General features: G+C 37.3%; 1 protein-coding gene across 2 annotated transcripts; it reads right to left on the bottom strand.

Annotated features, from left to right (window-relative positions):
- Positions 1 to 481: 481 nt before the first annotated feature.
- fam219aa (family with sequence similarity 219 member Aa) lies at positions 482 to 12,885 on the bottom strand. 2 transcript variants are annotated; one of them, XM_030133906.1, is made up of 6 exons: positions 12,642 to 12,885; positions 7,208 to 7,304; positions 6,577 to 6,670; positions 5,883 to 5,963; positions 3,807 to 3,882; positions 482 to 3,359 (listed from the first exon to the last, which is right to left on the bottom strand). In XM_030133906.1, the coding sequence occupies exons 1-6, from the start codon at positions 12,699 to 12,701 to the stop codon at positions 3,201 to 3,203; spliced, it is 567 nt and encodes a 188-aa protein (XP_029989766.1). In that variant the 5' UTR covers positions 12,702 to 12,885; the 3' UTR covers positions 482 to 3,200. The 2 variants fall into 2 exon arrangements, with proteins under 2 accessions (XP_029989766.1, XP_029989767.1); XM_030133907.1 differs by having other exon boundaries at positions 3,828 to 3,882; positions 12,642 to 12,883.
- Between the last annotated feature and the right edge of the window lie 3,268 nt (positions 12,886 to 16,153).

The following is a 16,153-nucleotide window of genomic DNA, read 5'->3' as shown; positions in this document are numbered from 1 at the left end:
ATATCAAGTCACTCAGACCAGTGGTTTCAGAGAAGAAGATTCTTGAAAAACTGTTTACGGACAGATGATGGAATCCAACTGATACCAATAGTCCATTGGACCCTTCGGGCCGTTGGACTAAAAAACATTAAACTTCTCTTCCGTAAAGAGAATTTAGAAACAACTTACCCTACTATTGGTGGTAGTGATGCTATTTTTAATGACAAAGGATGTTTTTGTTTGTTCTTTTTGTGGCATATCCTGTATGTGTCTTTTTGTACATGCCAAACAGCAAAAAAAACCCACAAGCAACAGGAAACTATTGAACTTAAAAGGAGTTGGAACAAGATCAGATGGATAAGAGTATAATAGAAGAATAAAGGTAGAGGTAGTGACTAAAAAAAAGAAAGCTGAAAAACCTCAATGGCTTAGTGAAACATACAAACAAAACAACCAAGCAATAGTTACATTTCAACCTCAGAAAAGAACATTGCACACTTAGTTCAGATATCTATTATTTATTTTTTTAATATGTTGCACTATACACAGAACTTTAACACTGTTAATATCTAAATGGAACCAGTTCACAATCATCATAAGTAACTGACAAATAAAAAGCTTCTGTCTGCAAATGAAATATTTCCCATACTTTAAAAATAAATTAAAAACACACAACTGCAAATAAACACTTCAGTTATTATGCATTACTTTAGAGTGTAAACTCAAGAGGTTTATGGACCTACGCACCGAGTGAGACATCGTTGGCCACAAGATGAATGTGATGGCTTGTGTGTCAATCTATAGGTCGATGTTACTGAAGAAAGAGATGCAGCACCATAGTCAATCACACTAGTCAGTCACTACCGTTCAGTCACCTCAACTTGTAGGTAAACAGGGGGAGAACATTTCAATGGCCAACTGCATTATTCATACCAATCTCTACTTAATGCAAGACTTTTAGCATTCACAAACTTGGCACCTTATTTGCAAAAAAAAAAGGAAACATGAAAAAAAGTAAATTAGTTTGTTAAGCTTATGTATTTGTAACAGAAAAAGGATTCACATTCATGTATCTGGATGTTTTAACCAAGTTGAAACAAGTTTTGAAATGCACTAACAAATAGACAACAACTACACTATCTGTTTTCAAGCAGCTTTTTAGTGTTATTTACTTTGTACAAACAGTATCATTCGTTAAGCGATTTTACCAGAGCACAAACATGTCTGCTTGTCTCGTCTTGACCACATGTTTGTAGAGCTGAAATATCATCAAACACAGATAGTCATCCATTGCACACGTCTCTATTCATTAACTCGGGTCTAGTTTTGCTTTATATTGCTGCTGCTGCATTCCATAAACTTAAAATTGGAGTAAAACTCAACACTGAATAACCAATTTAGTGTAAGATCTCCAAAGAACACCACAACATTAAACTGCTAATTCAGATTGGATTGTTCATAGTGTGTGCATACAGTATTTCAGAAGTACAGTATCCTCACATCCTGATCACAAATCCCCTATACATGAGAAAACAGTATATTCTGAATGTTACCATGAGGCAATAACTCTACAGTGTAAAGAGCACACATAATTAGATTTGGAGATCCAACTATCATCCCCATAAACTAGATTTTAAAAAAAGAAAACACATTATTAATGTTATTAAGGTGGTTTTGACAAATCCTGCCTGATCATCCACCACCACTTACTTCAGAAAAGAGTCACAAACTAGTGTTATCCTTTACCTGAAATATCCACGCTCTAAAGATGTCTTTAGAATGATGTAAACATAAAATATAAACAGTATGCATTCAGAGACGTCTACTTCCTTTTCGGTACCATAAAAAGCAGGTGCTACATACAGTTAACATCCCCCAATCAGATTACTTTGCTCCATCAAAACAAATTCATACATGCTTAAAAGAGAGAAAAGCCTTTCATACTTTCAGTGATATGGAGGAGTGCATTCACTGATAAAAATAATAATAAAAATCTATTTTCATTCCCATCCAAGCAAAATGGAATTATTTTAACATCACCCTTCGAAGCCTACACATTCTACCACCATGAGCATAACCCAAACTGTGCAACTTCTCACATATCCACATACATTACTCTAATGGCAACGGCCTTATTGATCATGTCAACATCACTCAGGACTAACACAAGTGCACACTAACGGATGAGCTGTTCAGCCATTGGTTGTAAATAATTGTTACCTCTATGTCTACTGAAATTACAGTGGGTGAACCTAAATACGTCTACTTCTCTGAAAGCTCACCTCACGTAATGTCTTATCGGCACATGAGATGTGTTTACGAGTCAATAAAAACTCATTAAGTATCTGCACAGGCTGGTCGTTAGGAAACAGTGTTAACAGGCAACATGCAGAACTATCCGTTTCATTTAACTGAATATGAAACACATAAGCAGTGCAACCTTGATGAAACAGACGTTAAAAAAAAAAAAAAAAAAAAAAACTGGGACAAAATCGTCTCAGTGTTGTGACTTTGAGCATTTTAAGCTGCTTGATGTTTTAGCACTACTTTCCTGGACATAATCTGATACACACATCGTTTTCATGTTTGTCACATACAGTATATACACACAGGAAGACAAAGCAGACTGGCTGAAAGAAATTAGAAAAGAGAAAAGAGAAAAACATGGCCTCTACAAAATGTTCGGTCTCTCAACCACGGACTCCTGGTATGATACACTGCTGCAGTAATGTCATCATGTCACCACTACGATGAGTTCCAGTCATGCCATTTTGTCATTTGTGTTCCTCCAAAACTTCACACAGTCCTTTATGGTCCTTCTAAACCAAAGTATCCACAACTTTGAGACAGGGTGAAATAAAAGGAGAACAAAAAGGAACGTTATCCGTTTTCCTTAGAGGTAATGTTTCTGCCTTCATCGAGTCCCGGTTAAACCAACAATGCAGGAGTGATATGCACAGATCCTACCATAGGAGGAACGTGCAAAGGAATCTGTACACATTGACCCTTTTTTCTCCAGACGCGACCTATTTTCCGTTTCTTGCTGTAACATTATAAACCCATATTTTCCCTTTGTGCCATTTCCAGCCGGTAGTTTATCAAAGTGACTCCTCCTTGCCACCATTCTTGTGGAACGTTGGCTCTCAGTGCAAGTGGCAGACAGGAGGGTTGGTTATTTTTATTTATTTAATTTTTTTTTTTTGTAAAGGGGGGAAATGGTGCTACTGGATTTGACAGGCTGTGGAGGGAGCAGCCTGGCAGCACATGCAGGTAGGGTTGACTGCTTTAGGGGGGATCAGGTCCAGGTCCTCATCATCTGGGATCTCGTCGAGGCGGTACCCATCCTTCAGGAGCTGGATATTCAGATCCTGGTTTATTTGCTGTAGAAGCAAAAGATATCATTTTAGCAGGGATTTGGGGAAATCTGGTCAAATTCTAAAGCTGGAAATGCACTTGTTAGTGAAATCAGTTGCTCTAAAAGATTCCAAAAACATTTATTAAACAGAAAAAGAAACACGTAGAGTACATTCAGATTGTTTGTTGTGATGGAGTGAGGAGAGAGGCAACAACAAACATTAAATATTCTACTCCAAGAAGACAACATGGATGACCCTAACAGGAGGAGATTTGTGGATAAATCATTAGTGACTACAAATGATTAGGAGAGCCAGTGTATAGAGTTATTAAAAGCGTGCGTATGTACCTGGTATGAGTGGTGGGGCTATGGGAGTGGGTGAACAGATGATGATGTTGGTGGTGGTTTCACCAGATGACGCAGCTTACAGGGTGACACTGTATGAACTAAAGAATAATGCATGTATAGATACCTGGTCCCTCAGACATCTCACCTCGGCTGAGGAGTATCCTGATGAGGAGTATCTGGACATGTCAAAGTCATCGTCGCTACAAAACAGGAGAAATGAACCGTTAGACACAAATAAATCAAAAAAATATTATAGTTTTGGCATAAAGAGTAGTCTCATAGTCTAATAGAAAACCATGGTATGACTGATATCTGATCTGTAAATATATAAGTTAATGACTACTGACATGGTACGTATTGCAGAAACCAGATAACTGAGTGTATTTAAGTTTTGTTCAAATTACTCTTGACATATATTCATGCTATTTCATTACATTCTAATTAAACGTCTGCAACTAATGTTAAAAGTTAGTAGTAAAGGACATGAAAAGGGCTGTTATATTCAACAAAAGTAAAGATTTGTCTGAAACTGAAACATTTCATATGATGTAAGTAGATGAGTTGATGTCACATATGTAGAGGTTCACTGAGCAGATATACGTCAGCACACAGAAGCACATATAGCACTTTATCTGCCTTTATCAGAATCAGAATCATGTTTATTGCCATGTAAGTAAACAAGGTTTGCATTGCTAGGAATTTGCTTCAGTGGTTTGTTGCATACATAGAACATGGAGTAAGTAAGACGCATGCAGTAAAAAATAGAATAGAATAGAATAGAATAGAATAGAATAGAATAGAATAGAATAGAATAGAACAGACTAGACTAGACTAGAATAGAATAGAATAGAATAGAATAGAATAGAATAGAATAGAATAGAATAGAACAGAACAGATGCGTATAAAGGTTTTTCTGTGGAAGTAATAATATCATGGTACTGCATGCAAGTGGGTTTTATTCTGGCTTTTCCACGGTGTAAATGAATGGAACAGGGAGACATTGTCCAGAGGGTATACACACAAATATAAAATCCAGACAATAAACAAATGGGTGTCCTGTGCTGTTGTGAGTCAAAGAGTTTGTCAGAGAGAGTAAATGATGCAATAAATGATGTAAGCTTGGTTGGCTTCCAGAAGGCTGATTTCACACGAGAGAGTTTCCCTCATGTCGCTCCATACGGAGGGCACAAAGGGTGGGACTCATGTGTGTCAAATACAGACCTGCTGGTACAGGGTGGAAGCCAGCGCTCCCTCTGAGCCGCTTTTCCATGTCCAAATCCTCACCCCGCTATCCTCTAATCCTGAGCCCTGGGAGAGGCTTTGCCCCTTTTTAGGATCCCTTCTGCTAAAAACTGTCTAAGTTGCTGTATGGATTAATGTGCGATACTGACCGAGTAAGTGAGACCTACAAAACCGCCACAAGTTGGGTGATTTTTTTTTTTTTCTTTCTTTTTAGGTCAGTTCATTCTGTTTGAGACAAGACTCTCCAACTCTGTTATCCTTAGTACAGGGCTGTCAAACTTATTTTAGTTTAGGGGCCACATCCTCCCAGTATGATCTAAAGTGGGTCCGACCAGTAAAATAATAACATAATATAAAAATAATGTCAACTCCAAAATTTTCTCTGTGTTTTAGGGTGAACAAAGTAAAATTACATTATGAAAACGTTCACATCTACAAATCTATCCTTTAAAAATTGTGAATAACATGAAAAAACTGACATTTATTAAGAAAAATAAGCACAATTTTAACAATTTTCTGCCTCAGTTTATCATTTACATAAGTACATTATAACTTATATTGGATCTACAAATACACAAAACATTTAGTAACGACAGAATATTGTTAAAATCACACTTACATCTCTTAAGACATTTCAGGGTGTTCATATTTGTTCACGTTATTCACATTTTTTGTGAACGAACAGTTTGTAAATGTAAACTTTTTCATGTAATTTGACTTTTTTACACTAAAACAAAGAAAAGAATTTGTAGATGTCAGTATTTATATGTCATTATGATAGTATCTTACTGATCTGACCCACTTGAGATCAAATTGGGCTGAAGGTGGAACCTGAAATAAAATACTACATTCACACATTCATCCCACGGGCCAAAATGAACCCTTTGGGCCGTATGTTTGACATCCGTGCTTTAGTGTTAAACATGTTGATGTAACAAACACCGTTTAATGTGCATACCTGTCAGTGTCCAGTGCTACGAGGGGCTTCTCGTCAGGGCTCTGGTCTAAGGAGGAGTAGCCTTTGTTTGGCACCACCAATCTGAAGATGAGCACAAAAAGCATCACAACAAACACAGGCATAATCTTAGGGACGGATTCAAAATGTCAGCAAATTTAAACATAAACACAGTCTATTTACTGTGTAATTATGGAAAGACAATTACACATTTAACAGGACAATTGCTCTAAGTGATGTTCTTTGTTTTATGTTGGGCATATATCCCCATGAAGCAAGAAAATGTAAGGCTAATCTGCAGACTTCAGACTGCATGTGTTAGATTATCTCTCCGCCTCAGAGACTGCGGGTTCAGACCAGTCCGTGGCCTTTCTTATATTTCCACTAATCCACCAGGGAGTGGGATTAGACAGATGAGCCAGTTGTCAATACCGTGGGTTGTGCTGCTGGGTTCACACTAGCTTTGACGCTGTTATCACCATCCACCCTCATAAGCAACAAATTTCCCTTTCTCTATAAATATTTGTTATGTGTTTTGTTGTCACGTTACAACGCCGCCGTCATGTTTTGCATTTCGCTTGCTCTCTGTTTGCATTGAACATAAAGCAGATGAGTAAAAGGCATATTTCTTGTGACGTTAATTAATACTTTTAGGGCTGCATGACAGTAAACCAAATGAGCGGTTTGAAGCTGTTACCTTGTCCTTGCGTTCTTCTTGGGTTGTTGATTGACAGGACTTCCCACAGTGCCATTCTTCACCGAGCCCTTCCTGGCAAGGTCCCTTTGTTTCTCTGAGCAACCACAAGAAATGAAGTCATCATTAAAAAGCTCTAAACCTATAAACGTAAACTGGTATCACTAATATGTCCTAAAAATAAAAACTAAATGTATAAGTGTCATGTTTTTAACCGGATATTTTAAATGTATGTGTAACCGTTTGCAATTTTTTTTTTTTTTTAGATCCTGATGGCTGACTTTTAGGAGGTAATATTTTTATGAAGGCTTCTGGAATAGAACCCTTAGGACTGAATAAAATTGAGGAATACTGAGTGTGACAAAGCCAGTGTTTTGGCAGTGGAGTAAAGGAGGCAGCTCAGAAACATTCTGACAGTGCTTACAGGAAAAATAAACAGCAGTGGTGACGAATATAATTTCACTGACTTACCAAATATACTAGTGAAAATCTAAGGATATGAAGAGAAAAGCTTACTTTGCATGTATGATGAACCGGCATACAGGGGTAAATCCTAGAACTAACTCCACTTTTCCATCCTACACTCATCTAAGTCATGTTATTGTATCGATCTGCTGTGGGCTAATTGGGATACCTATTTGGACTTGCAGTGGGGAGGGTTTGTAGTTCATGGCCACAGTCTCCCCTTTGGCATCAGGGTCTGCCTCTGAGGTGGAGGATGCTGCTGGATCCTAGAAAAAAATACATAAATATGATACAACGGCAAGTTTGATTCTGTAAAAACAACACCAACAGCACATAAATTACACCATGGGCTAATATGCTTTAATTTATATTGCATATAAATATTCAGAAGTTGAGTCACTGATGCAATATTTGCTCATTCTGGATCACGCAGGCATAAAACGTCAACCTAAGCTATTTTCTAGTACAGCATTTTAAAGAAGTTGAAAGAGGTTACATGGCCAAAAAGAGCACAGTTCACAGAGAAATCCTCTAATTCAGTGTTTTTCAACCTTGGGGTCAGGACCTCACATGGGGTCACCTGGAATTCAAATGGGGTCGCCTGAAATTTCTAGTAATTGATAAAAATAGAAATAAAAACACAGTAATAAAAAATATATGGTGAGTTGACAGAGACAATCACAATCTATAAAAGACATGACAAACTCTGAAGCTGAAACTGAAGCACTGTGGTACTGTTTATCTGTCAAATGTTCATTGTGGTCAGTTTCAGATGCTGCAGCTCTTTCATAATTCATAGTTTGAGTTCTTGTTTTTTTCAGTATTAATTGTCAGCCTTGTAAATCCAAGCTGGACTGACTGTACATATCCTGACCAAGGAAAATCCAATTCTCACTTTGTGCAGTAATCTACACCTGGCTTTTCTGCTTCTGTCCACAATAATATACATTATATAGCCTAAATGTCGTCTAAAATTAACATTTATTTGCAACATAGTATAGCAAACTATTAGATGATAAAAACAAAATAATTTTAGCAAAAAAAAAAAAAAAAAAAAAAAAAAAAAAAAGGATCTGTTTGAATGTCTGGGGTTGCCACAAATTTGTGATGTTTTAACGAGGTCACGAGCCAGAAAAGGTTGGGAACCACTGCTCAATTTATCATAAATTGAACACAGGTCTGCAGAAAATGTACTCTTTCAACAGCCTGCTCTCATATCCAATACCCTGTGAGCTGTCTTTAGCCTATGAACTACCTGCCTGCTACACAGCATCAATAGTTTTGAGTGTTCTACCTATGTTGCTGGCTCTGCCTCTTTTATGTGGAAGCAGTGACGAGATGGGGAGGGGGCCCGGGAGAGAACAGAGGGGGCTGCTGTTAGAGCCAAGGTTTCCCAGATTGAGAGAAGGGAGCTGGGAGCATGGCCCGCTCAGCTGACAGAGCTCCACATTATGTTGATCCTACAGGCCTTTCCTTGTTGCGCTCTCAGGGACTTTACAGGCCACATGGATAGAGGCTAGCAGGCGTTAGGTTTTCAGTAAAGCTGTATTCTCCCCTAGAAATAGCTGCTGTATTTAAAGGATCCTCTGTGCAATTAGATGAGTGACGCTGAAACATAAATAGTTACAGTTACAGCTTGAAATCTGAATGATGTTCAGACTGCGGCTATATTCTCCAATACATTCATTTTTAAGGAACATGAAAGGTAATATAAAACAAAACTGTTGGATGTATAAGGCACATATAACAGGGGAATTATTGGTATATGACACTGAGGAAAAGACAGATCTTTGATGAGCATATTAATAAATAATGAGGTGAATAACTCTAGACTAAGGAGGAGAGTTGAAAAGATTTTTACTGACACAAATACTATTGTGAGGTCTGCTTATCAGTCAGACTCTTTATCGATTTACTTAATGATTCATGACGCTTCTGACTATTTTCTGTGAAAGTAAGCTAACAGGTTTTTAGCATCAACACAGTCTGAGCAGCACAGTCTAGAAACAGAGTAGAAAGAAGGCATTTTTGTGACTTGTGGCGAAAAATCAGAAGAACATATGAGCAATGATAACAGAAACTGTTTAGTTCCAAAGCACATGATTCCAGAGGATCGCTCAATTTGGAAACCAGTTCACAGTTGGACCCGGCTCTCAACTGTCATCCCTAGTCTGGATGGTAAAACCTCTTAAACATTATTGTTGTGAAATACTGCAGGAATGTAGGCCAATTCCGTGAGAGCTACAGAGTTTATCCACTCTCATTGGGCCTGATGAAAAATTCATGAGTATTTAGCAGGGACAGCGAGAAGCTAATTTTGCATCGATTTTCATGTAACACATTTAAAAACAAGCTGCCAAAAGCTGTCTAGTGACTAAGTATAACAAAGCGCTATATGTTTACATGCAAGGAGGGTCAGACAAAGGTGAAATTCAAAATATAATTTGATCCTGTCAAAAAAAATTAAATTAAATGAATGTCTTCCATAAAAGAGTCACCTTCTCTCAACAACTCTTGATAAATGTCAGTCTGAGGTACAATATGTCCATTCAGTCAGGATACTGTACTGGCCTCATCCTCATCTGGTGATGAACCATTATTCACTTCCCTGGAATGATTAATAACAGCTACAGCAGTACAGCGCTACACATACGAGTAGGAGATGGGAAGGCACAGCACACAGATGACGTACTCCTTCTGTAACAAGCACAAACATGAGCTCTTTCAGTTCTGTGACAAGCCCTTCCTTGGATCATTAGGCAAACCCACTGACTTTTTTTTTTTTCTTAATGCGTGTTCTTCTCATTTCCTTTCTACCATGAAAGATACTGATGAAGTAGGGTCACAGCCTCCGTCAAAAAATTCCCTTTGAAATTTTTAAGCAGGACTGGCAGCAAATAATGAAAGGGGTTTCATATTAATTTGTCTCTGCCTGAATTTTTGGACTCCTCTTGAACATAGGACAAAACAACTGTTGACAAAAAATATCAGGTAGTCTCCACTGTTGTCTAAAGAACTGCTCCGACTTTCCTAAATCTGCAAACACAACATGAGTCCTTGTAAGCGTATGATATATTCTCATAGCAGTTGCACAACATTAGTTTACCTGCCAGCACGCTGTCTGTAGAGCACATGTATGTAGTGAGCACTGACAGTCACTAACAAATGATTATGACCTGACCTATGACATTTTGGTTGAGACATTGATTTTTATGTGTAGAAAGTAAAATATGGTCTGTCGCCCTGACCTTCAGTTTGTACTCCCATACAACTACACTTACTCATGTGCACATACACTAACACGGTCACAGAAATGAAATGACCCCTTAGTGTACGAGTTTCATCAGTCTGTCCTCCTGTTAGCGGCTCCTTTACTGCCTCTGATGAAGAGCCACAAGGCTGCTGACACAGCACACACCAAGTGAATGGTAGGATTATACATCATGGCCTTCAGCTGGCCAATAGCAGTCAAGGCTGACAGGTCAGGTGACCACTAAAACAGTTTCATGTTAGCTTTATGCAGGACATTAGGATAAATTATGATATCGGTGTTTATTTTATTATAATCCCGAGTAAAAGAGCAGGTACTTGGTTACTTTTAATTCAAAAAATATATTTTACTGATGATTTTCTTATAACTATAATATATATTCTATAATAACTGACAGTAATTTAATTTCTGTTATTTAAGATGTAGCATGGAGCTGTATCATTTTGTGTGTGATTGAAATTCAACAAGGAGGCAGGTGCCAATTTGATTCATGCAGTTAAAGAATCACAATGAAGTCATTAGCATTAAAATGCACCCACATGTGCACCACAGCAACTGTGATCTGGGCCTACCCAGACTCAGTAAATGTAAAGTGAGAATATAAACTGTTTTAGTTCAATAAAACCATAAGAGGTAAAAGTACAGAAACATAGTGCATACATTTAGACTAGTGCAGGTAAATTATATAAGGTAATTAAAATAAACAGTGTAAGTTTTAAGCAACTGATACACTGCAGCCCACCCTTTCCCCTTTTTTGGTTATAATGTGATCTTACAGATTTCCAGATGAGCGTTACATGGATCAAATATTTATAGAGAGAGACAATTACTGCAACGAACAGTATAACTTGGAGTTCTGCTTTTGCTGAACCCTTAAAAATGATGGAGGCTGCTTTGTTTGCAGTGTTTGCAGAGATGGAAAATGAGGTCTGCAAACAGGCTGATATATTGGATTATGACGACAATAACACTGAGATAAAAATGGAGCTCATTGTACAGTTACATGTATGTAAAAAAGGGCAGTGGTTTGATTTATTAGTAGTTAATTACTGGTGGTCATGAAGACTGATATGACAACTCTTTACAGTGAACATGTTCAGCCTATATCATAAAGTAGTTTACAGTACAGATAAGATAATACATTTTATAAACAATTAATATCAGCAAAAGTTGGCTCCAATTGTATTATTTATTTTATATTAATTTACCTTTATTTAACCACAAAGTCCCTCTGAGATTTGAAATCTATTTCGCAAGGGAGACCTGGCCAGTGTAGTCCAAACAATACAAAACACATACATGATACACAACGAACAATAAAACACAATAACACTTATTCAACCATAAGGGCATCAAGAAAAACTGAGACATTCCTCCTTCACTGCATTCTCCATGATACTTTTAAAATCATTAACAGAGATGAATGTCTGTAGTAGCTGAGGGAAAACAGTAGGTCCTATTTCGTTATCGGTTTGATGGTTAGCTCTATATTTATTGATTATTTACCCATTGCTCCAGATTTACTTATGTATTCATTCAGCTATAGTGCATTTGTTTGGTTGTTTGTATAACTGTGCATGTGCATGTCATGTGATCTTATCTTATTTTATCTTGTAGGCCCATTGATTGGGTATTGGCTTTTCCCTGCTTCCTCATGACCTTATCAATATTGGTCAAACTCTAAATAATTCCATCCAGCCTGAAGAACACAAATTATTGATGAACTGATTGGCTCAAAGTTTTACTGTATAATTATAGAAAAGTCTTGGCTTTTCTATCCAACTTGTCACGTGACCAGCAGATCCACTGTCTCATGTGTTTAACCCCAGTTTTCAGTGTTTCAGTGTGTCGTGGGCTCATATTGATACTGTGATCTGTGACCGTCAGTGCCCAGGCTTCCCGACCCCAATAACACGTCACCAAATGACGAAATGTAAAAACAGAAGGCGAAGCCAGTTATTGATGTAAACAAGCGCAAACGGACGAGCGTGTACAAAAATCAAGGTTTACGTCAAGTGCGTAGATAAAGGAGATAAAATCTGATCTAATGTAGCTGCGTGTCTTCATTTATGTAATACTGCCGCTTATAGCCGCAATCCTTTTATCGGTAGATGATCTATCTAACGCTATACACCCATCCCAAGGGTCCGGTCTGTGCCAAAGCCGTGGATTGCTGTCGCTTGGTTTTCACACGAGTAGGTGACCCAGCTGTCACGACAAAAAAACAGCCACATAGACGACACGCCAATGTTGCAGTTTGCATTCAACGGTTTGATTTGCATAAAATGTGTTGTTTTTTTGTTTTTGTTTTTTTTTGTCTTTTCTGCCTTACCAGAGGCTGTGTCTCCCCGTTGACTGGAGGGACTTGGAACCTGTCGATTTCTTCCATCATTTTGGCAAAGCTTTACTGAAACGACGAAGCTCTAACAGTAGACGGTGACTTTTGTCTAATTATACCGATCTGTGATGCTCGGCTATACAGATCTTCGTTATTTAGCATAATAGCAGTTCGTTTTCCTCCATCCTGACAGAGGTGACTCGACAGCAAAACAGGAGTACCGCCCCACTTCCGGGTCTGTGGAATATTCATGACAAATCCACCAATCACAGAGCAGATCATATTGAAATGCGTAGTGAGGCAAATGCATTTACTGAATGTGACTCCAAACCACAGATATTTGTGTTCTACATTGATGTTTTCCCTCTACATTGACTATTCTAAATTTGCCTATCAGGGTTAGAGTTATGACAATATAATACAACAGCTGGTAGAAACATTTTGACCTCCTTTAGACTACAGAATGTATAGAATGGTCACCTTAAAATAATAGAATAGAATAGAATAGAATAGAATAGAATAGAATAGAATAGAATAGAATAGAATGCCTTTATTGTCATTATACATATGTACAACGAAATTATAAGAGACAACTCTCTGGTGGTGCGTAGTGCAAAACAGTTTAAAGAAGAAAAGAAGTGTAAATATATATATACAGTATAAAAAACAGGCATGTCACCAACCAAGAAAACAGTAGAGACAAGTATATGTTGCACTTTGACCCTGGCTGAACACTATGACATATGTTAAATACACAGGGTGGGGAAGCAAAATTTACAATATTTTGAGGCAGAGATTGAAAGACAGTGTATGACCAATTAGTTTATTGAAAGTCATGAGAATTTATTTGACACAAGAAAATTTACATAATAGAAAATGTTTTTATTCTATGTGTCCTTCTTTCTCAATAACTGCCTTCACACGCTTCCTGAAACTTGCGCAAGTGTTCCTCAAATATTCAGGTGACAACTTCTCCCATTCTTCTTTAATAGTATCTTCCAGACTTTCTGGTAATAGTTTTGCTCATAGTCATTCTCTTCTTTACATTATAAACAGTCTTTATGGACACTCCAACTATTTTTGAAATCTCCTTTGGTGTGACGAGTGCATTCAGCAAATCACACACTCTTTGATGTTTGCTTTCCTGCTTACTCATATGGGCAAAAGTTTCTGAAAAGGTATGGATAATAGTGTTAGGTATGATTATGACATCAATATATGTTTGGTTTCAAAACAATTGACGTAGTGCCTGCTGAGAAAAAACAACTAAATGTTCATTGTAAATTTTGCTTCCTCACCTTGTATGTCCTTTGTGAGGTATTGTCATTGCAGTGTGTTCAGTACCCGTATTGCTCTTGGATAAAATGTACTGCTAAATCTGGAGGTGTGGGCCTGGATGGACCTGTACCTCCTTCCTGAGGGCAACAGTGAGAACTGGCTGTGTCCAGGATGTGAACCATCGAGGGTGATGCTTCTGGCCCTGCGCAGACACCTGGTGTTATGGATGTCTGACAGAGAGGACAGCTGGACTCCTATGATGTTCTGATAGGAGTTCAGCTAATAATGACCTTTTATACCTATTATACATACTCATATAGTTTGTTTAAAAAAAAAAAAAAAACTTGAAAATTATGACTTAGCCATTATCTTAAGAAGGTGAGGATATGTTACACTTCATATTATGTAATTATCTCTATATATTATATTCACAAATTTAAACATCTATTTTAACTATTTGATTAAGATAAGATAAGATAAGATAAGATAAGATAAGATAAGATAAGATAAGATAAGATAAAGCTTTATTGATTAACTGTGAAGGATTTCCAGTTTCTCAGTAACATACAGAATGACAGTAAAGTAATAAAATATAAAGAATATAAAATAATATTCATTTTAAAATAGTACTACACATATACAGATATGTTCAGACCAGATTCAGATATATACAGACCAGGAAAAAATGCATAGCTTAAGTAATTGCACATGACCCCATAAACAAATAGTGGAACTGTTGTGGAACTGTAGCTCACTGTAGTGATGTGTTGTACTCTCTGATAAGACTTTTATTTTTCTTAGCTTCTCATGGAACTAGATATCATGAGGTGTAGATTTCAGTATTCAGAAGACGTGCTTTGGTCCTCTCAATAAAAAGGTGAAATATGCAGATGAATTTTTTTTGTGTCACAATGCTTCCATTTTCTTCTCACATAGATATTGATTAATGTTCTTATCATTTATGGTCAACATGTGTTGTAGTCATTTGAAACAAATAGTAAAAGTGCTGGTTAGCTGATGTTTTCAAGTGTTATTTCATATTGGTTTATGTATGTTAATACAGAAGATTTATAGATCCTCCAATAGATAGAACCTGAAAAGTGAATGTATTGTGATGTTCAGACAGTGTTCTGAAGTAGATCTGGTTAAATAGTCTTTATGAATAAAATCCAGCCTCTCATTAATTCTCAGAATTTCACATTTTGACCTAAGACTGTATCTTAGAAAGTAGAGCCAACCAGAATTTTTGACTTAAATTTTCTTTATTAGTGAGTCAAACTTAGTTAAGTTCCACTACTTTTATTCTGGAGGAACTTTATTTGCAGACCAGTGTAATATCTGAGCTTTAGGCGGACGTAGGTAGGTGAACTATCTTAACTGAGCTTTGGGGTCATTGACCTCTTTGACTCACCTGTTGTGTGAATTCTGAACAGCTCCCCCGTCCTAAGTCAGCCATGAAGAAAGAGGACAATGTGCTAAAATTCACCCTGTCACACCAGAACAGCTCCAAATGTGAGCTGCTAAAGCCACTTCACTCCTGTGGCTTCGTAAACTTAATCTGATGGGGATGCAGTTTTCGGCAGTATCAGGTGCCGAAAACTGCACCCCCTGCCGCAGGTGATGTAGTTTCCGGCAGTATCTGTTTTTATTGTTATGTATTTTGTGTGTTGTGTATCTAAGATTTAACTTGTGAAAGTTTTATATACCTTACATTGCACATTCTTCTACAATATTATTAATTACATAATTACTACACAGCTATGATGGTGTTGAGAGGTTGAATAATTCACAATTAATTTCATACCCTACAGTCAGGACAAAAAGTTGTGACAGGGTGAATTTGGTGCACATTGTACTCTTCGTGGCTGACTTTGAAAGGGGAGCACTTTTCGGCACAGCACTGGTAACCGTCACGCAGCAGTAAGGAGCTACAGCTTAGCTAGTTTATCTTTCGCGTTAAACTATTGAAACTACTTTTTCTTTTTTATATTAAGACCAAGTAAAAAATTAAACTAAGTATTTAACTAAACTCTCTAAACATTCAAATACCGAGCAATACCGTTACAACTTCCACAAGAAGCAGTTGAACGAATTAGCCAAATGGCGCTAAGTAGTTGTGTAAAAGTAGTACCACTGAGTTTTGCCATGTGTTTACCATTAAGTTGATTGTCGTCGTGATACACAGGGTTTGTATATCCAGAAAGCAGCTAGTGCGAAAAAAACTAAAA

The sequence above is a fragment of the Sphaeramia orbicularis genome, chromosome 5, assembly GCF_902148855.1.
Source record: "Sphaeramia orbicularis chromosome 5, fSphaOr1.1, whole genome shotgun sequence".
Taxonomy (NCBI): Eukaryota; Metazoa; Chordata; class Actinopteri; order Kurtiformes; family Apogonidae; genus Sphaeramia; species Sphaeramia orbicularis.
This window is presented reverse-complemented; position numbering and strand designations above follow the sequence as displayed.

What these genes read in the sequence shown, in the direction of transcription:
- fam219aa (XM_030133906.1), bottom strand. Translation starts at nt 12,701, where the DNA reads ATGATGGAAGAAATCGACAGGTTCCAAGTCCCTCCAGTCAACGGGGAG. An exon ending in ACGGGGAGACACAGCCTCTG is followed by an intron (nt 7,305 to 12,641) that starts GTAAGGCAGAAA and finishes ATTTTTTTCTAG; the next exon opens with GATCCAGCAGCATCCTCCAC. An exon ending in AAGAAGAACGCAAGGACAAG is followed by an intron (nt 5,964 to 6,576) that starts GTAACAGCTTCA and finishes GCTCATCTTCAG; the next exon opens with ATTGGTGGTGCCAAACAAAG.